Source organism: Eubalaena glacialis, chromosome 4 (assembly GCF_028564815.1).
Source record: "Eubalaena glacialis isolate mEubGla1 chromosome 4, mEubGla1.1.hap2.+ XY, whole genome shotgun sequence".
Taxonomy (NCBI): Eukaryota; Metazoa; Chordata; class Mammalia; order Artiodactyla; family Balaenidae; genus Eubalaena; species Eubalaena glacialis.
Window position 1 is genome coordinate 59,331,683 of NC_083719.1, and position 21,850 is coordinate 59,353,532.

General features: G+C 39.6%; 1 protein-coding gene across 3 annotated transcripts in view; it reads left to right on the forward strand.

Moving 5' to 3' along the window:
• HMGCR (3-hydroxy-3-methylglutaryl-CoA reductase) overlaps window positions 1–21,850 on the forward strand; it is an 81,183-nt gene that overhangs the window by 48,004 nt on the left and 11,329 nt on the right. The window contains exons 1-6 of one of the 3 annotated variants that reach the window (XM_061189365.1): window positions 11,664–11,726; window positions 16,775–16,962; window positions 17,395–17,506; window positions 17,787–17,874; window positions 19,528–19,612; window positions 20,516–20,621. In XM_061189365.1, coding sequence (XP_061045348.1) covers window positions 16,798–16,962; window positions 17,395–17,506; window positions 17,787–17,874; window positions 19,528–19,612; window positions 20,516–20,621 — 556 coding nt within the window. In that variant the 5' untranslated portion in view covers window positions 11,664–11,726; window positions 16,775–16,797. Of the gene's footprint in view, window positions 1–11,663; window positions 11,727–16,774; window positions 16,963–17,394; window positions 17,507–17,786; window positions 17,875–19,527; window positions 19,613–20,515; window positions 20,622–21,850 lie in introns of those variants that run through there. The other 2 variants (XM_061189367.1, XM_061189366.1) reach the window with 2 other exon arrangements.

Here is a 21,850-nt window from a genome sequence, read left to right on the forward strand (position 1 = left end):
AATCTGGAAGTTCTCTGAGCCCCATCGTTTAGGGATTTTTATGGAGGTTTCATTACATAGATATGCTTGATTAAATCATTGGCCATTGGTGATTAACTCAATGTCTAGCCCCTCTTCCCTCCCTGGGGTGGGGAGGACAGGGCATTGGGGGAGGGGGTGTTGAGGTGAAAATTCCAACCCTCTAATCGTGCCTTGGTCTTTCTGGTGACCAGCCCTCATCCTGACACTATCTAGGGACCCCAGCCACTAGTTGTCTAGTTAGCATACAAAAGACCCTTTCATCACTCTGCAGATTCTAAAGGTTTTAGTAGCTGTGTGCCAGGAACCAGGGACAAAGACCAAATATTTATTTATTTTGATTATATCATAGTATCCCAAACAAAACAAAAACTAACAAACTTGCCTGCTAAATTTCTGAAACTGGAAATGAAGACATTTCTACTTAAGAGCAGGCATAATTACCATATTTAAAGGGCAGTTGTCTTCTTTGGGTTTCTGGATCTGACAACATACCACCAATTATCACATACCAACATACTAAGTTGTTTAGATTTTTACATTATTTATACTTACATATACTAAAATACGCTGTCCCTTTGTCCCCAGCATCTCCAGGGATAATCCCTCAGTGGTCAGGCTTTCTCTCCATGACTTGCCCCCTGCCTGTGACCTCAATAAGAGTGGGCAGCCAATTCAACCTGGTCCAACCAACCTCTTCCATCTGAATTTGAATTGTGAGGCATAGAGACTAGGAGTTGGGAGATGCATGCCATCAATAGCAGAGCTTTAAGCAGATCTCTCAGCTCATGCTGTTGAGATTCCTACCTTCTGCTTGTTTAAATTTTACTTAGATTGCATAAGATCTGGTACTGCATTTTCATACCTGCATCATACCAGACATTGTTTTCAGCAAGCAGAAATGAGATATTTCAATGTGGTCGATCCATTGGTTGGTTAAGTAGCCATTCCCAGTCCCCTCTCCCTTGCTGTTTCCCCCAAAAGAGATCACAAAACTTAAATATTTTATTTCCCTGCTTCTCTTGTATTTAAGGGTGGCCATGTGATAGTTCTGGCCAAAGAAACATAAGTAGAAGTCTTCTGAAGAACTTTGGAGAAATTTTTTTTCTGATAAAAGAGACAGATGCAGTATGCCCCTTCACCTTATTTCTCCTTTGAACTATAGGGGAAGCAAAACTTTTCCTCAACCCTCTTAGAGTCTCTGGCTGGGCCTGAGAATTAAGTTGACATAAGACAGGTTAACAAGAGAAAAGTGTACAAATTTCATTTTTTACATCTATGTGAGAGACTTCACAGAAAAAGGAAGACCCAAAAAGCAGTTATATAAGTGCTTATATACCAGGTTGATCAAAGAGTACTAATTGTGGAAAAGTAACTAAAATATATGGGGAGGCTAAAGGAAGATAAGGGTTGATTTAACAAGATCTGTTTGTACAGGTTTCCCTTAGCCTTGACTCCCAATCTCTGGTGATAAGAATATTCTTTCCTTCCTGGTGTAGAGAGGGCATCTTCCACATGAAAGAAAAAGCGCTTTCAGGAAGAAAAAGGGAGGTCACAGTGCTTTTCCTGAATCTGCTATTTTTCAAGTGCCTCTAGCTCAAAATTATCCTTATGCCAAAGTGGTGTATTTGGGGATGGCACATTCTACTACTATTCAGAACCCAGATGTAACACACCTGGAGCTTCAGCAGCCATCTTGGAACTGTGTGTCAAAGGCCAACAGAATTGTAGAGGTGCTATTCCTGACACTATTGAACTACTGGACCAATGCTAGTAACCACCTACCTCCAGATTTCTTGATGTGAGAGGAGGAAAAATGTTTAAACCTCTGTGAGTTAGGTTCTCCATTACCTGCAGCTGAAATGAATAATTCACAAGCAACTCATTTCTAAAGACTAATTACCCTGTATATATCTGAAGAAAACAAAAACACTAATCTGAAAAGATACATGCACCCCAAAGTTCATAGCAGCATTATTTACAATAGCTAAGAGATGGAAGCAACCTAAGTGTCCATCAACAGGTGAATGGATAAAGAAAATGTGATATATATATAGACACACACACACACACACACACACACACACATACACACACACACAATGGAGTACTACTCAGCCATAAAAAGAACTTTGCCACTTGCAACAACATGGATGGACTTGGAGGTATCATGCTTAGTGAAATAGGTCAGAGAAAGACGAATGCTATATGTTATCACTTACATGTGGAGTCTAAAAAATAAAAGTAATGAATATAACAAAAAAGAAACAGACTCACAGATACAGAAAACAAACTAGTGGTTACTAGTGGGGAGAGGAAAGGGGGGGAGGGACAAATAGGGGTAGGAGATTAAGAGATACAACCTACTATGTAAAAAATAAGCTACAAGGATATATTGTACATCACAGGAAATATACCCAATATTTTATAATAACTATAAATGAAGTATAATCTTTAAAAATTGTGAATCACCACGTTGAAACTAATAGAACATTGTAAATCAACTACATCTCAATTTTTAAAAAAATGAATTATGCTAGTGCAGAGAAAGTACTTCCTGGTATTGAGACAGTAAGCCAAAATGTAAATTTCACTAGTTCTATGCGGCCTTCAATTGTTTTCTAATCACTCTACATATACTCCTTAATCATGGGAACCATATCATCCACCTTATTTAAAATATCCACAATCCTTGAGCAGGGCTGGACCATCAGAAAAGTGTTTTTTAAATACAATATTCTTTTCATGAAGCACTAGGGCTCCAGATAAGGTACACCCCAGAATCTGTAACTAGTTTCAGAAAATAGTACCCTTTGGAACCAAGGGTACTGTTTGTTTTGTTGGAACCAAACAAAAAAACTAATGTGATTCAATACAGGCAGAAGTGACTCACCCTAAGAGGGAGTTATAGATATGTCTGCAGAGAACACAGTGTTCTGTGTATAAGAAAACCGGAATACAGCCACTTGGCAAAAGACAAAATTGGATCTACACCTCACACCACGTACAAAAATAGACTCCAAAGGAATCAGAGATCTTAATGTAAAGAACAAAACCCAACAAGTACTAAAAGAAAACACAGATGGATTCCTTTATAATCTGGGTGTAGGGAAAAGCTTTTGAATTATAATTCAAAATCCATATATAATAAAAGACTACATTTAAAAAAACAAAAACAAAACCCAAAACTTTTGCATGGCAAAAATCACCATAAACAAAGTCAAAAGACAGACTGGAAGAAAACATTTGCAAAATGTATCACAAATAATGGGCTAATTCTCATAACAAGAAGTACATCTCAAATCTAACAGCAAATAGGAGGGTAACACTGACACAGATTAGAGCAACTCGGTAGGCAAGAAGGGATATATTACCATTCACTAGCTAGTTCTCATGCATATTAGGACTTCATAGTTAAATCTTACAGGCAGAAAGGTTCAAATGCTTACCTATCTACAGACAGACTCTTTCAGTAGTCAGGGGGTGTCAGATCTAGTGTGCAGAAGAATTTCTGTCAAATCTGTAAAAACAAAATATGCACCCTATATTTTAAGAAATACAAGGAGAATTCAAGGATACTTTTGACTCGGACATTTTCCCTCCTCACGTGGTTTTAAAAAAATTAAAAAGCCTTGGGATTCTGCTGGAGTTCTGATTTTTGCACTGATTTTAGAAAATAACTCCCACAAATAATATGCTTCCTCTGTCCAACAAAGATAAGATTTTACATATTGGAATCATAGTAACTCCACCTGTATGTAGAAGCTTCATGAATTCCTGCTTAACCAGCCATCAGCCCTCTTGTCCTTTCTTTGAAATACTCAGGGCAAGAAATGTTTGTTGACTTCACTTGACTGGGCAAGTTCCTGCTTAACAGTATTTATAACCAGAGTCATAGTTTCACTATTGTTAGAGTCATCAACAAATATATATTGATCACTTTCCATGTGTAAACTAGAGTACTTGCAAGCTTAAAAATGTTGATATCCACCAGTTATGGGGACCAGGTCTACTCAGAGGCCAAGGACAACCAAAGTGAGGAAATAAGAGGCCTTCAGAATGTGGTTTGTGAATGGAATACTATTTCCCAGGCATTAGGAAGGAATTATAACAATTTCGGGGGGAACAGGGCCAGCTTCTGAAACGGCTTAGGGCTTGTAGTCAAAAGAGGCCCAGTAGGAATATAAAAGGAATGAAAAGGCTGGCATGGCAACCCATGATGCAGTCCTCACAGCTACGAGGTACCTCTTGCCACATCTCCTGCTCATGTGTCATCATCAGCTGCAATTCCTGGCAGGCTGAAGGCTTCCACCTTCAAGTGTCAACCATCAAGTCTTCCAACTTTTTTGTCTCAAGACTTTTTCCAAAGCCTCAGTATCTCTGCTCTGCATACATGTACCTGGAAGTGTGCCCCAGAAGGCATTCTCAACCAAAGAGTGAGGGACAAGTGATCCCACCTCACCACCACTCCCCCACCCCCGCTCCGCCATCCTTCAGAGGGGCATTCTACAGAGGGTCCCCAGCAGAACTGAGCCCCAGTTGCCCACAGTGGTGGCTAACTGGATACTGGCCTTTCCTTCTTCCCTGTTATGCTTTGCATTCTTATTCTGACCTCCTGGGGTCATCCCCCAAATGAGTTATTGCACTAGGGTTTTTGACCCAGTCTTTGCCTTTGGGGGAACCCAAACCAAGACAGTCCTACTCTTGGTGAAGGAGGAATAGGATCAACTGAAAAAGCAGGTTGAAGTTTTAGACTCAGGCCTGCCTGAAAAGAATAGGGTACCAGAGAGAAGTGGGTCTATCATACGTGTGCAGGGGAGAGTGGAAAGAAATGCTTCTGTTATATTTAAGGCCTACCCAAATCAGAATGCCTTCCTTCTCTGTACCTGACTATACTTTTATCTTTTTCTTTTTACTGGAATGAGAAGGGCACCTAAAAACAGAGACCAAACAGTTTCACTCTCACTTTATTCCCTATTAAATGCAGTGTCACACAATGGCCAGATATTACAATCTGAGCTTTGAGCTCTTTACCAAAATTGAGATTATTTGGTGGTCCAACCAGTCCTAGATTCCAAAATAAAGATGGCTCCTCTTGTGAGGAATAAAGTAGAGGAGACCTAAGGCTTTGTCCACAGCCTGTAACCAAGCTCCTGGAGAGTTTCCAGAGCAACTGTTTCAATAAAGGACTGGGCAAGGGTTTGTTCTGGCTACTTGCATTACCTTCTTTAGGGCAAAAATTATTAGCCCAACTATAATTATCTTGACTTTCCTTGGTGTACATGGATCAAATTTCTTCCTAAACGTGTATTTCAAAAGAACAAGCAAGCGGGAGTTCTGAACAGAGAGGCATTGAGCAGTCTTTGCAGATGTTTTATGTTCTCCCTTGGGGAAGATAAACAACCCATCTTTCTAGAGGAAGCACAGAGACCTTGGCAGTACTGTTCTTTCTTTTTTTTTTAACATCTTTATTGGAGTATAATTGCTTTACAATGGTGTGTTAGTTTCTGCTTTATAACAAAGTGAATCAGCTATACACATACATATACCCCCATATCTCCTCCCTCTTGCGTCTCCCTCCCACCCTCCCTATCCCACTAGGGGATCTCTAGGTGGTCACAAAGCAGGCAATACCTTTCTTGAGAACAGAGGTTAGTTTGCTAATTCCACTCATCCTCCAGGAGAAGGAAAAAATTAGCTTTAGGGATGTTTGGACCCAGCTAGGGAGATTTTATCAAGAATATCTCATAACATACGGTCACTCAAGAAGCACAAATTCTTCAAAGCCTGGAAAGTGCAAAGTCAAATGGAAAAAGTAAGATTTTAGGGATGAGACAAGGTCAGAAGACTTATCAGTGCTCTTCGGGGCCCCCAAGACATGGGCTTTGAAAGAATCAATAACTAGTTTCAGTTCAGTCCAGCTGAAACAAATGTGGAAAGAACTGGAAACCTTCTCAGGGAGGCAGGAGTCACAGGCCTAAGAAATTTCAGAGAAGGAGGTAGCCATTGTGGTGGAGATCATGGTAGGTATTAAACGATGCAGAGGAAAAAGCAGGGAAATCAAGACCACACACTGGTTGAAAGTTGCTGGTAACTATTCATTCAGTGTTACAGGTGTTAGAGCAATGAATAAGACCAGTGAGGCCCTTTATTCTTTTTTTCTTTTTCTTTTTTTTTCTTTTGGCTGTGCCACTTGGCTTTCGGGATCTTAGTTCCCTGACCAGGGACTGAACCTGCGTCCTTGGCAGTGAAAGCACAGTCCTAACCACTGGACCACCAGGGGATTCCCAAGGCCCTTTATTCTGAAAAGAGAGAGAGTCCTCTTTGCTAGTTTCACAGATTACCTTTTTATGTTCAACCATTTGTAATATTATAATTTTTGGTGGATTTAGCTGAAACTCAAGTCTAGATGAGAATTCCATTGACATTTCAAGCTAATGTTTATAAAATAACAGATCTTTGATCTTAGGTTTATATCTTTTGCTATGCCTCTAAAATCTTGATAGTAAAATTGTTTCCTGTTTTTGAGTTAAGTGATCAGCAACTGGTTTGGGTACTTACTGTATGCTCACCCAGTATGGGGACAATATGGAAGATTTAGAGGTGGGAGCCTTTCTTCAGTTTTGAGCTGGGCACATTGTTGCTGAAAAAAAGGTTACATTCCCCAGCTCCCTTGTTGCTAGGTATGGCCTTGTACTTCTGGCCACTGAGATATAAACAGTGAAAAGGAGCTGACTCAGCTGGGAGGGGCCCTTTTTCTGCCGTTTTGTTTTTATTCTGCTCCTTCCAGAAGGACTGAAATGCAGATATGAAAATGGAGCTCCAGTTGCCATCTTGGACCATAAGGTGACCCTGAGGATGGAAAACACAGGCTGAGGATGGTGAAGCAGAGAGACAGAAGGGTCCCTGAAAGCATCTTGCGCTTCCATGTTAATCCTAGATGAACTATTTCCAGTTTTCTTTACCCAAGAAAAAAAAGAAATGCTTATCTTGTTGAAGCCACTTCTAGTTTAGGCTTTCTGTTACTTGTAGCCAAATTCATTGCAATTTGTAGCAGATACAGTTAGGGTGCTATACACTTTTTGGGCCATATTTACGTACGAGCGACAGTACTTTCATATTAAAAGATGGCCTACTATTTGCAGGCCTGGGCAATTGTTCTTTGTCTTTTCTTTCAATGGAGTTGCTCAGGGAAGCTGAAGAAAGCCCCCTTGCGCCACTATCCTTCTTTATTTTCTCTTACACTTGCCTTATTTTTTCTCCCACCATTATAATTTCCTCCCTCAACTGGGAGCAAATACAAAGCTGAAGGAAGAGGTTGGGATTGGAAGAATGAAGGTGAACAGGAGGAAGATACTGGGGTCTTGACAACTGAGCTGGATACAGATTTTATAGTAAATGGCTCACTCCACTCTTATCAACTGAGACCAGGACCACGTTTGTTATTGAAGGAGAAAAAGTGGTGCTCACACTTGGGTCAAAATGTGTTCTTTTTCTTTCCCCCTTTTATTGGTCTCTCATTGACTTTTTTGGGAACCAGTCACCCTAGCCAAGAATCCCTAAGAATCTCAGGAATAGATGTTTACTCCTCATTATAGATATGCTGTTTCTATTGATATGCTGTCTGAGCATTCTTTTTTCCTGAGGAGTGTAAATTCCTTTAAAAGAAAATAATATATATTACAATATATCTCATACCCACTCCCCAACTGATTCTACAAAGCTGGGGAAGGGCCTAAAGAGAGGAATGGGGAAACTGTAAAGAAAACAAACAAAATCACTGTTAAACAGTGAAAGCAGGTTTGGTGGACAGAAGAAATCTTTAACTGTGGGCACCCTCTCCTGCAGAGACCTTTGCTCCTAACTTCAAGAGAAGCTCCAGCTATTGATTTCTGTTTAGAAAGTTTTAGAAACAAAGAAGAAGCAGAATTCTAAGTTTTGCTACTGAAGTAAAATAGCAAAAAAAATTTAAAAAGAGGAGTAGCCAAGACTTTGGCCTACGTGAGATGCCACCAGTAGAAACTGGAGATCAGCCAACCTGCTCATGACTTCCTCACCTTTTAAATATCTCATATCCTACAGTACTTCGAGATTTCTGCCTAATTAAATGTTCTGCTCCTGTATCTGTCACCTCCATTCTCATGCTCACAATCTTGACTCTAGTGCCTAACATAGCCTTCCTTCAAACCACTTCCTCCCCTTGTTCAAAACACCCTGCACCCCAACTCCATGCCCTACCTCTTTTCTCAGTGGACCCTTGGCACACCTCACTCAGAACCCTTACCATGTTATCTGGAAGGATCCGTTTGTGTATGTTTTCTTATTTAAATCTGCACCTTGAGGGACTTCCCTGGTGGTCCAGTGGCTAAGCCTCCCCGCTCCCAATGCAGGGGGCTCGGGTTCGATCCCTAGTCAGGGAACTAGATCCCACACGCCACAACTAAAAGATCCTGCATGCCGCAACTAAGACCCGCCACAGCCAAATAAATAAATAAATAAATGTTAAAAAAAAAAAAGACTGTGCTTCCACTGCAGGGGGTGTGGGTTCAATCCCTGGTTGGGGAACTAAGATCCCACGTGCTGTGCGGCACAGGTAAAAAATATATATACATATAAAAATCTGTACCTTGAGTGCCTAGCCCTTTGCCTAGCATAGAGTAGCTCCTCCGTGAATATTTCTTGACCTTGAGCAGGAGTGATAATCAATCACAACATCTGCCAAAAGCTAAGTGACCAGTTATCAGTTGTAATGTACTAGTTAAAAAAGTCATCCCTGAAATTTAAAAAAAAAAATTTGTGCAAGACAAAGAGAGAAAATTACCCAAAGCTGGAAGATATAAATTTGAACACAGCTGGAAACTGTGAATGGGAAATAAATAAGTAAAACTCTTTGTTGATGTTATGAAAGGTCTTTCACAATGGATCATCAGAAGCTTCAACAATCATGATATGTGCTGATACTAAAGATAGCACAGTGGAGTGGTTTAGAGCATGTGCTCAGGAAATGGACTTCAGAGTTCATATTCCAGCTGTGTAAACCTAGGCACATTACTTAACTTCTCTGTTTCTGTAGCTCCATCATTTGTAAAATGCAGATTCTCTACTAATGCTTTCCGAATGTTATGAGAATTAAAGGAGTTAATATAAATAAAGCAGTTAGAAAAGTGGCTAGTGCATAGAAAGAGCTATATAAAATTTTACTACTATTGTTATTATTGTTCCTGTTATAATTCCTCATCCTAAAGCATGGCCTATGACAACAAGAAGAAGGAAAAGTGATGGAGGACTAACATACTTATATAAGTAAATACTAAGAGCTATGTGGATAAAGATGGCAATGTGGGTTATTCACTACTTTAAATTTAGATCTCTTAAAGTTGTACTTTTATAAGCTCTTTGCTGTGAGGGTAAACCCACAAAAGAAGAAAGCACATAGATTCCTTTGTCCCCATCCCCCCACTTTCCCCTTCTATGTGTGTCCTTGCCAAATTCTGTGATTTATCATTAAGTACAAATTATTATTTAAGTGCATAAAGATCCTTTTGACATAAATTGGGAATCATATAGAAGTTGTTTTAAGAACATAAAACTAGACAGAGTTTCTTTATTACTTGCTTTTGAACTCATAATCTCACTGGAGTTCTTAATTAAGCCGAGTTTGGGAATACAGTTTCCAAATCTTGGTCTAAAGACTTTTTATTGAAACACCTTCATAATCCTTATTTGAATTTATATTAGTAAGCAATTGTATAATCTGTAACTTATAATTCTGAGATAGCTGGTCCTTTTGACTTCTGGGGACATTAAAAGTACGACAAAGTTTCTAGCTCTGAGTACTTACAGATCTTTTTTTCTTTCTTCTTCTTCCTTTTGATAAGACTCATAATAGGATACTTTAATTTTTGGTTAGTTCCCCTTAGTCTTCTTCACTGTGAAAACTCTTTCCTTCCATTAGGATCAATTCAACAAATATTTAACAGTCATCTAATTTTATGAAGGGGTATAAGGTTCATAAAGGAAGTTTCCATGTCTGTCATGTTGCTGCTATAACTCCAGTGCCAACCAAGGTGCGTTGCACATAAGGGGTGCTCGAAAAGTATTTCGTAAAGAGATATGAATAAAGATCCTATACTGAAGCAGTGGAGGATAGTAGAACCAGTGTAAGTTTTAGATCTGGGTTCAAATCTCAGTTTTCCAAATTATTATCTATGTGATCTAAAGCAAGTTGTTTAACAAACTCATTTTTCCTTGTAAATGGAAATAATATGTATTTCATAAGGATTATGAGAATTTATCAAGATAATAGTTTATTAAAACTCCTCCTGAGTGTATAGTGGGTATCAGGGACTGCGTTTCAAAATATAGGCCAGTTGAGGGGATTTCAATTCCTGTTCTTAAGAAATTTCCACATAATAATAACACAGGTCACAGAATATGGACATGTTATGGGTGTTCAGAGTAGGGAGAGATGACTGTATTCGAGGGAATCAGGAAACGAGGTGACATATGAAATAGTCCTTGAAGGAGAGTTAGGATTTCAACAGTTGAAATGTGCAGGCATGTCCAGATTAAACAGAGAACATAAACAGGGAGCAAAAAGGTACTGAGTGTGACTGAAAAAAGGTCAGTTACTCTTTTGGCTGAAATGTAGGGTTGACACAGGAAGTAGTGAGAGATAAGCAAGAAGTGTGGGGTAGGGCCATATTGGGGTTGCCAGTTTCTTTAATCCAATAGACAATGAGCAACTCTTGGTAGTTTGGGGGCAGGCCAACGGAATAATAGGATTGAAAGGTGGAAGCACCTAAGAGTGGAGAGACCAGTTAGGAGAGGCTATTGCATTATTTCAGGCAAGAGATAATAGAGGTCTGCAGCAGGGAGGGGTCAGAGGGAAAGCAGACAAGACAAAGGAGGCACATTTCAGAGCGAATCGACAGTCTGTGACTAGTGCCTTGTGCTGTAGGGAGAGAGGGAGAGAAGGGGGGAAGAGAAGGAGGGCGGGGAAGAGAAGGAGGGAGAGAGAAACCCCATGACTGGAGCCATTTACTATTTACAGGAATCGGTAAATCACAGGAAAGTGTCGGTTTGGGTTTCGGAAATGGGTCAGCTTGAGGTTTGGATTGCTCCTTGCTGCCACCTTCCCTTTTTTACATCCTGGTTTTCAGGGCCACCTCCACCTCTCTCCACTCAGTAATTGTGCATTCTATCCTTGACCTGACCCTGCGTTTATCTTCACGCCCCAATTCTGCTTCCTACTACTCCTTCCCATTGTACTCTCACAGCCACAATGACCCCAGCTCAGGTCCTGGGCTGTAGGACACTCCACCCGCCAGATCCCCTATCGTCTTCGCCTAGGCAGCTTCCATGCGTGTGCCCCCACGGCTCTGTGACCAATAGGCAGGCCCTAGTGCTGGGATTCGACTGGCTATTGGTTGGCTGAGCCATGGTGAGAGATGGTGCGGTGCCCGTTCTCAGCACGGGTGAGAGCTGTGGGCGGTTGTTAGGGCGACCGTTCGTGACGTAGCGCCGTCAGGCCGGGCAACCCCCAGATGATTGGCTAGACGATCGGACGATCCTTCCTTATTGGTCACAGGCTCGTCCGGCTCCGAGCGTGCGTAGAAGCGAAGGTTTCTTCCGCTCCGCGTCTCCGTTGACTGGAGACGCGCGGAGCGCCAGCTCCCGGGGACTGAGGCTTCTGGTGAGATCGGGAGGTGAGGAGGGCGGCGGTGGGCGGGAGCGGGTTAGGGTCGTGTAGGTGGCGGTTCTCGAGCTCCGTCCGGCCCTGGAAAGGGGCAGCCGGCACCTCCTGCCGCCCCGGGGGGAGCTGCACTGGCGGCTTTGCCCGGGGTGGCGCCCCGGTCCCGAGGGGACTGCGAGGAGACGTCCTTGACGCGCGGCCGGCCGAGTGGCAGCCCGCATCTATAGCGGGGAGCCCGCGGGCCAGGCTGGGCCAGAGGGGCGGGCGGCGGGCCAGCCTCTTCTGGGCTCCCGTCGCCGTCGGTGGACTGGCGGAGCGTCGCCGCGTTCGCTGGCCCTGTCCGAAGTCGGCGGTGCTGGCCGCGCAGTCACGGTCGTCGGGGCGGAAAGGGTGCCAGGCAGGGTGATCTCGGAGTCCCCTTGATTCGAGGAATGCTAGTGGGCTGTGGGGCAGCCAGGCCCGCAGGTCGGGGAGGGAACGCGAGAAGATCTATCAGGTGTGGGCATTCACGCCCAGACTTGCTGTTCTCACTGGGTTCACGCCCTGGCGCTGCTGTTCGTCAGCACCTTAAATGCTGCTGACTAGCTCAGAGCCGTGAAAGAACCGTGGCTCTGCATAGATGCGTCCGGTTATTTCCAGGAGAAACGGATTGAGAGGATGCAGAGCCCAAGGTAGAGACTTGCCCAAAGACTTAAACGATTCTTCTTCTTCTTCTTCTCCTTCTTCTCCTTCTTCTTCTTCTTCTTCTTCTTCTCCTTCTCCCCCTTTTTTTTTGTCAAGGGGCGTAGTCTCCTTGGTGCTGATTGCTGATGTCCTTTAGTCCAAACCTTGTAGGTTTTTCGGAATATTTGGTTTTGGTATTTTGATAAGGAAAAACGTAAACGTAACTTGGAGACTCACAAATAGAACAACAGTCAGTTTTTGTAGTAGGAGGAGTTTGGTGTACTCCATCTTAAATGGTCATTTGAAATTTTTCAGGTCTTTGAGGACATGCCTTCTTAGACTTGGTCCTGAAAAGTCATGGGAAACATCTGTTTCCAGGCCGTACTAAGTAATCGTGTAAAATTTTAGCATCACGCAATGTAGAGAATGTATTTCTTTTGTTTGCTTGTGAATGAATTTTTTTCTCCGTGCAATGAAAGACATTTTTTGATTTAGAGGTAATCTAGCAAAGGCCCAGAGTGTACTTTGGGGATAGACTGGATTGTGAGGGCCTGCTTAGTGGTAGTGTCTTTCCAATTTGTGATAAACTTGGCAGTAAAGACAATGGGAGTTAGTAATATGAAGGCTTAAAAAATGTGCAAAGATTACATCATTAACATGTGAAAACGGTTGTGTGTGTGGCATAAGCATTTCAAGATGAAGTGTGCACACGCGTGTGCATGTGCTCTTTTTATTCTTGTATGATCTAGTTTCTAGGCCATGGATAGATAACCACATCTATATCACTATCTATTTAGGCTGACCATATGAAATTGCTGATATTTGACATTTGACCATTTTTCCCATACAAAAAATAGCAGTTTCATATGGTTCACTTAATACTTGCCTTTGTTAAAGAACTTTGGAGCTCTAGCCTCATAAGTGAATAAAAAGATATGTGACTTACAAAGAGGCACACCATGTCATAAAATTGGGTGTAGAATCCAGGTTTCCTGATTCCAGTGTGAGAATTTTTTTTCCATAGGATACTGGGTTGAGCAGCAGAATTCTAGATCCTGTTGGAATTAAAAATGACTCAGTACAAGACATGGTTTGTTTATTTATTTATTTATTTATTTATTTATTTATTTATGGCTGCGTTGGGTCTTCGTTGCTGCGCGCGGGCTTTCTCTAGTTGCGGTTGAGTGGGGGCTGCTCTTCGTTGCGGTACGTGGGCTTCTCATTGCGGTGGCTTCTCTTGTTGCAGAGCATAGGCTCTAGGTGCGCGGCCTTCAGTAGTTGTAGCTCACGGGCTTCAGTAGTTGTGGCGCACGGGCTTAGTTGCTCCGCGGCATGTGGGATCTTCCCGGACCAGCGCTCGAACCTGTGTCCCCTGCATTGGCAGGCGGATTCTTAACCACTGCGCCATCAGGGAAGTCCCCTACATATTTCTTGCCTTCAAAGAGACAAAACGTACACAGCAATTAATTTGAGAACAGTGTAAAATAGTGTATAATCAAATACTGGAATGTGTAGCACAGGAAGAGTGCTGAGTGGGAGGAAAGAATCAGAGTAGGATGCCAAAGCATCTTTTTCTGCAATTGGCCATAGTAGGTGGTTTTTGTAGCATATTGAGTTAGAGTTTGGGGATTCAATTTAATTTAAATTATCCATTCTTTTGAATAATCTGTGAAATGTTTGCAGCATACTTCAGTCTGAATAAGCAAGGCATACATTGCCTAACTTGATTTTTTTAAACTAAAATTTATTTTTATTGCAGCATGGCCTAAATACTGTACTTTGAATTGGCATGAGCTGTCCCTATTGCCTGCTCGTGCCACTTGCAACTGCTGATGAAGTTGGAAGATTGGATTCCATGGCATTTAAATGATTAGCATAATCACAGGGAAATGGGGAGGGTGCTAGTGGGAAATGTGCAATTATAGTTACTTTTGACACACCTTTGTACATTTGGTTACTCATTTTGTATTTCCAAATAGGTGAGGTTCTCTGTGTTTGGGGATGGTTTGTGGGATCATGTCACGGGATCATGTGTAAATCTTTTCCGGAATGTTGCAAAGATGACTTTACACCTAGGAAAGAAATGTCCCAGAATTGACAATGCTACCATGAAGCTTTTGAGGGAAAACATAATGTCCCTAATATATAATTATAGATTAATAATGCTAAACCTATTTGTGATCAAATTGGGGTGCCTTCTTGCTAGCAGCTCAGATTTTAATTCAACCGAATTAACTTTTTAATAGTGAAGAATACATTTTCTTGATAAGGGAATATTCTAAATTGAGAGGGCTTGGGGGGAGAGAGTGTTAGAAACTTTGACCTAGTTTCAAAATGTGTTCTGAGTTAATTCATTTTCTGCAACACTGATGCTAGTTGATCCTTTAGACTAGTTTATACGGTTTTGTTTTTTTGTTTTTAAATATAAGGAAGTTATGTGATAGAAAGTTGTCATGAAAATCTAGGCTCTTATGAGGCTTTTAGTTGAAATGAAGTAGAGTTCAAATCTAAGATATGATTAATATTCTCCAATACTTTAAGTCCAAGTCCCTGCTAATTTAATAGGAAGTATGTTTGTTATTGTTGTTCATTTTCCAGGATAGTATAGGAAATGTAGCCTCTCTTCCCCACCCCATCCCCCCTTAATATGTTCTCTGAATGCAGAGAACTGGGGGGCTTGAAGTGGGAGAGTTATATCCATATCTTTAAAAAAGTCATCTTTAGGTCTGTGTCAAGATGTGTCAATACAATGCATGCTACTGTAGCTTAAGAATTTATTTTTAATTAGCAGGTATTTGTTGAGCAACTGCTATGTATTAGTGCAAGGTGCTGGAGGATGAGATGAGCAATAGGCCTCAGGGAGGAAGGTTGAAAAAGCCTGAATAAACACAGGCAGACGCATGCCACATTTATACATTTCAGTGACCCGCCCACCTTTTAAAATTGAGAGCCACAGTAAGAAATACATGTTATGTCGGAAGCCAGTACATACACTCATATGTATAATTTCATGAAACGTAATGTTTCAAAAAATAATACCTACCCATACCACATGTCTTACCCACAGCTTTTTTCTCTTTTTCCTTTTATTTTAAAATATTTGTTCTGACTCATATACTTGATTTCATGATCTCATCGATCCAGTGAAGGGTTGTGACCTGCGGTTTGGAAACCAGGCATCTATTTGGTGGCCTGGTGTGGCTGAAATGTAGAGAATTGAGAACATTGAGTGATGCAGTGAGAGGTGACGCTTAGTAATTGCTTTGGTTTGTAAAAGCATCTCTTATTTTCTTTTCCCTAACACTTTAAATAGATTAATGCTTTATTTTCCTTAATTTGGTGCCTTTTTATTTTCTTTCTTCAATAAATGAATCACTTTCTTAATTATTACCATAACTGTGAGATTCATTTGAATTCTTGATAGTCTGTCAATCAGTGGCCTTAAAATTAAATCTTAATTGATTTTTATGGGTAGTTAATATGCTTTATCATAAGCATTAATTTTAGTATAAGAAGTAAGGCTTGCAAGTTCCTATATTAGAGATTAATAACTACACTAGATTTTTTTAAAAATCAGAATATCAAAATTATTATTACTATTATTTAGCCAGCAAACATGGAAAAGTTTTGCCATGGTAGTCGTTAGATCAAAATAACCCATATTCTGTTGGGAATTTTTGAATGCTATAGATGTCTACTTTGGTCAGCCATCCTCTTATTCTAGTACTGTTCCAGCATTTTTATTAACTGCTGTTAAAGTTTGGGAAAAGACCTCTGGTGACAGCAGCATTAGGAAGGTTTATTAAACATTTTGCTAGTGACATATTATGCCATGTGTTTTATGGAATGGAAGAGTCTAATGGACTCCTGCCCTTGAGGAGCTTTATAAACTAAGGTAATGATTTACAGGAGGACACCGAACAAGTGGATTGTTTGGTATTTACCTTTTGCATAACTAGAATGTAGAGAATGAAGAGGGTGCTTATATGCGTTTTGTGTCAGGGTAATCAGAAAATAAATGTGAATGGTTGTTTCTCACTTTTGTTTTGTGCTTTATTGCTCTCCTCCTTGCCTCAGATAATAATCGGGCTGAGGTATTATTTGGTTTGATCTTAAATGCTCGAATTCATACAACTGGTAAGAAAAAGCTGCTTTTAAGTTGTTTGTTAGTGAATAATAGAGGATTTAAGTGTTGTGAGTAAAGAAGTAATAACAGTCCTCTTATTTTAATTTTGTAATTATTTTCCAGAATTATAAGGAATACTGTCAAATAGTATTATTCTTAATATACAAGACACTGCATACAAATCAGGGTTTACAATGCACTTTTCCTTAAAATGTTTTCCTAAGAATACAGTGAGCTGTATACTAAGTGTTCATACTTGATATTCCTTCCAGGATCCAAGGATTCTTCAGCTACAATGTTGTCAAGACTTTTCCGAATGCATGGCCTCTTTGTGGCTTCCCATCCCTGGGAAGTCATAGTGGGGACAGTGACACTGACCATCTGTATGATGTCCATGAACATGTTTACTGGTAACGATAAGATCTGTGGTTGGAATTATGAATGTCCAAAGTTTGAAGAGGTTTGTGAAATTAATCTGATTATTGACTAAAGTAAATACATTTTGAATTTCTAAAGAGTGTCTCCTTTTAGAGACCACATAATCAAAAAAACTTATGAGTAAAATTTTTATTTCAGTATTCATAACTTTCATTTACTTATATAGTATGGAAATGCACTGGAAATACTTTTCTTTTGCTTTTGGTATACAAATGAGTGTAATTGACTTTACTTGAGAAATATAGCTTTCATAAGTGACTAACAGTGAAAAATGATCGGCTTAATAAACAGATTGTGTAAAAATTGGGAGTAAATTTTTGATTTGCATTGTAACATTTTATTTGATTTGTGCCTAAATTTATATTATCATGATGATATGTAAACTAATGATGCATGCAAAATAAAAATTCTTATTTTTGATTTGGATTTTTTTCTTTTCTATCTCTCCCAATAGGATGTCTTGAGCAGTGACATCATAATTCTGACAATAACACGATGCATAGCAATCCTGTATATTTACTTCCAGTTCCAGAATTTACGCCAACTTGGATCAAAATATATTTTGGGTAATAATTTTATATATTAGCCTTTTTGTGTGCTATCAAATTCTTGATATACTGTGGAAATTTACCTGTTTGTTTAAATCATGTGTGTGGAAATGTGTGTGCTGAATGTTATTCAATAGTTTCATTTCTTTTTATTCAAGTTAGACGTTCTGCTATTTCAGACCTTAATAATCTGGAGAAAATAGTATTATTTCTCTCAGAATATTGTATGGGACTGTATGTTATTGTGTGTGTAAAAAAGGATGACGTTTTTTCAGTTTGCTGAATTTTGTCGTTTTAGGTATTGCTGGACTCTTCACAATTTTCTCAAGTTTTGTATTCAGTACAGTTGTCATTCATTTCTTAGATAAAGAATTGACAGGCTTGAAGTAAGTATTTAAGCATAAATATACTTTCTTTCAAAATATATATTTTTTTTTAATCTTTTAATTTTATTTATTTATTTATTTATTTTTGGCTATGTTGGGTCTTCGTTTCTGTGCGAGGGATTCCTCCAGTTGTGGCAAGCGGGGGCCACTCTTCATCGCGGTGCGTGGGCCTCTCACTATCGTGGCCTCTCTTGTTGCGGAGCACAGTCTCCAGACGCGCAGGCTCAGTAGTTGTGGCTCACGGGCCTAGTTGCTCCGCGGCACGTGGGATCTTCCCAGACCAGGGCTCGAACCCGTGTCCCCTGCATTAGCAGGCAGATTCTCAACCACTGCGCCACCAGGGAAGCCCTCTTTCAAAATATATTGTTAAGAACTGTTCTTCTCCATGATATAAAGCATTATAGTATATAAATTATCAAAAGTTTATAGAAAATATGGGAAAATTTTTCATGTAATCATTTAAATTTTAATACCTGTTAATGTTTTAGTATATATCCTGTCCCACTTTTTTATACTTAATGAAAACTTCTGAGATCATGCTGTATATACTGCTTTATAACTTTTATGCTTTATAATAGTTTATCAACATCTTTGCATGTCCTTAATGCTAAACTAAATTATTTGTAATAGCTGTCTAGTATTCCCCTATCCTCTAGGTTGTATTGTTAGGTTATTTAATTTCCCCCATTAATAACAACACTGTGATAAATGTCTTTGTAGCTAAATATTTGTTTGTGTTTATAGTCATTTTCTTAGGATACATTCCTAGGAGTGAAACAGTGGCTGTGTAGGTTTTTAGGGCTTTTAAGTGCTGTTGTTGCCAGTTTGTTCTCTAGAAAGGTTGTTCAGTTTATTCTTCCATCGATAGTAATTAATGAAAAAAGAATTGCATACAGTATACAGGTTTCCCCTGCTATCTGAAAGTACAGCTTTCCTATGAAACCTTTTGTAAGTGAAGAAGCAATTACCTTGGGACACATCTTGCTAAGGGATGCACACAATAAATCAAGATAAAGCACAGATGCTCACAGACAAAGTTCAAAGCTATGGCAGCTTGGTGCTGAGATGCTAAGTGTAGTTCCCAGGCAGTGCCGTTCTCACTCTCTGCTCCAGGTACCCACTGCCTCTGTAATGGTTCCCTGCAAAACAAACACTGAATGCTATTTTCACTTTTCACCTTTTTTTGTCAAAGTGAAAACCTTGTTTGGATTTCTTTTGGTTAGCAAAAATGGTTACTATGTAGGTCTTTCATAAAAGTGAAGTGGCGTAAAGCAAACTTTCGAAAAGTGGGGGACACCAGTATTCCTCTTTTTCCCCCATGTTGATTCACAAGGACACATTTTTATTTTTTTTAACTAAGGATGATATTTTGCTATAGAATTATCAAAAGGTGTTTCTGTATAAATATATTTACATTTTTAACAAAAATATTCTTAAATGTTTTGAGTGACTAACATATTTAGCTTTGAGGATGTCGAAGGAATATAGGTTACACCTTTTGGTCTGCAAAAAGGTAACACATGCCAGAGCTCATACAAGGCATGGGACGAGGGGTGGGGGGGAAGTTTTGGTTTAGGAAGGGATTTTTCGGTGATATTTTTTCTTTTGTTAAATAATACCTGATCATCTTGTTTTCTTTTTTTCTTCCCCCAGTGAAGCTTTGCCCTTTTTCCTACTGCTGATTGACCTTTCCAGAGCAAGTGCACTAGCAAAGTTTGCCCTCAGTTCCAACTCACAGGTATTATTTATAAGACATGAATGTTAGTAGTATCCTTTTTTTCAGATTGTTTACATTAATAAGAAAGATTAATGGAGTTTCTTCACAGTCCAAGATTCAGGAATTGCCTGCAATTTTGTCAAGTCCTAAGACTGGTCTTCCTAGGAACCCTAGGAACTGTCCCATTTATCTGACAACTCAATTGTTAATTTCACAGCTTCTAGAATTTGGAATCTTCCCTATTTTCCTTTTTGAAGTTTTCAGAACATAAGATATTATGTCTTTTGGATAAATTAGAGTATCTACCTAGTGAAACATATCAGAGAACAGACAGGATCTAATGGAAGAATCTCAGGGTAGATTGATTTCTAAACCCCGTGAATTAACACTAGCATTATTTCCCATCTAAATTTTTATCTTGGTGTTCATTAGTCACTTTAAAGAACGTAACATTTTTAATAATACTGAGTAACTGAGTATAAAATATCGTGTACTTCTGCCCTGATTATGTATTTGATGAATACTTATGATCATTTGAGCATTTTGACAAGGATATTTAGGTTTCATAATACTAATATGATCTCAAAAAATTTGCAACTAAGAACTTCTGTCAGTGGTAGCCAAAATATAAAATGTTGTAAGATTTATGTGGGATTTAAATGGCAGGATTAATGCACCACTTCAAGGGAATCTTCCTAAGAAATATCTCGTTCAGTGGACGGGGAAAGCAGGGCAGTGTACATATTCTTCCTCTTTAGTCCTCTATATTATCCTTTGTATCTGGAATGCCTGTTAGTCTTATCATACTGTGTATTTTATTCTTAATATAGTAAATTAGGTTTAGTAGAAGCCCTGGGATGCTCTAACATTTTTAAAAGTTATTTTGTACCTTACCCTCATTGATGTGTTTGGTCTGTGTTTTAGGATGAAGTAAGGGAAAATATTGCTCGTGGGATGGCAATTTTAGGTCCCACATTCACCCTTGATGCTCTTGTAGAATGTCTTGTGATTGGAGTTGGTACCATGTCAGGTTTGTAAACAGTTTTTAATATATTTTAAAATGAGTTTGTAGAAAAAGGAATGTATTAAATTGTATCAATTACTCTTAAATTCTGACTTTTAAAAGTCTGACATTACTCTTAAAATTTTTTAATTGTATGAATATGTGGGTATATCTGATCTGACCTTATGTCTCTCTGCTTTAGCAAAAACTTAGTAGGTTACCGATTTTTTTTTTGAACAGATTTTTTTTTTTTTTACATTAATTAATTAATTTAAATATTTGGCTGTGTTAGGTCTTTGTTGCTGTGGGCGGGCTTTCTCTAGTTGCATTGAGTCGGGGCTACTCTTCGTTGCAGTGCGCGGGCTTCTCATTGCAGTGGTTTCTCTTGTTGCGGAGCACGGGCTCTAGGCACGTGGGCTTCAGTAGTTGTGGCATGTGGACTCAGTAGTTGTGGCTTGCGGGCTCTAGAGCACAGGCTCAGTAGTTGTGGCACACAGTCTTAGTTGCTCTGCAGCGTGTGGGATCTTCCCGGACCAGGGCTTGAACCCATGTCCTCTGCGTTGGCAGGTGGATTCTTAACCACTGCACCACCAGGGAAGTCCCCTGATTTATTTTCACTCTTACTATCTCATCATCTTTTCCTGTGCTCCACTTTTTTGATGACTTTAAGGTGTTTTTATTTGCTTTTTGTTTGGTTTTTAACCAAGATTGTATTCTAGGCTCATTTAGAAAGCATCTTCCAGCCTCCACTGTTGTCTGGACTAAATTAATGACTTGGTTCCTTGTGTTTTAATTGTCATGTAGGAGACAGTGCAAAAGTCAGGAGTTGGACAGATCTAAGTTGGGTCCACCTAACTGAGTGGTTAGGAAGATTTAATCAGACAGTATGCAGTACATCTTAGCACTTAGCCAGCATTGACCTCAGCACATATGTTTCTTCATCCTTAATTGGATAGTAGAGAATTAGATGTTAAATATCAAACGTAGGACTCCATTATATAGGACAAAAATTATGGCCTCATGTGGAAATTTGCCAGAATGAATATATCATGCTGTTGTCAAGGTTTCCTAATCAATTAAGACTAGATTTTATGGCTTTCTCATGAGGGTCACACTTAGTTAACTACTATTCTAGTGTACTTCCTGGTGCCTTAGTGCCCTCAATAAGGGGTTTCATTCTTTGAGAAGTATATTATCTAACTTTTAAGAGAGTAGTTAGTTGCTATTATTAGTTGAGGTCTGTTCACTAGATAGTA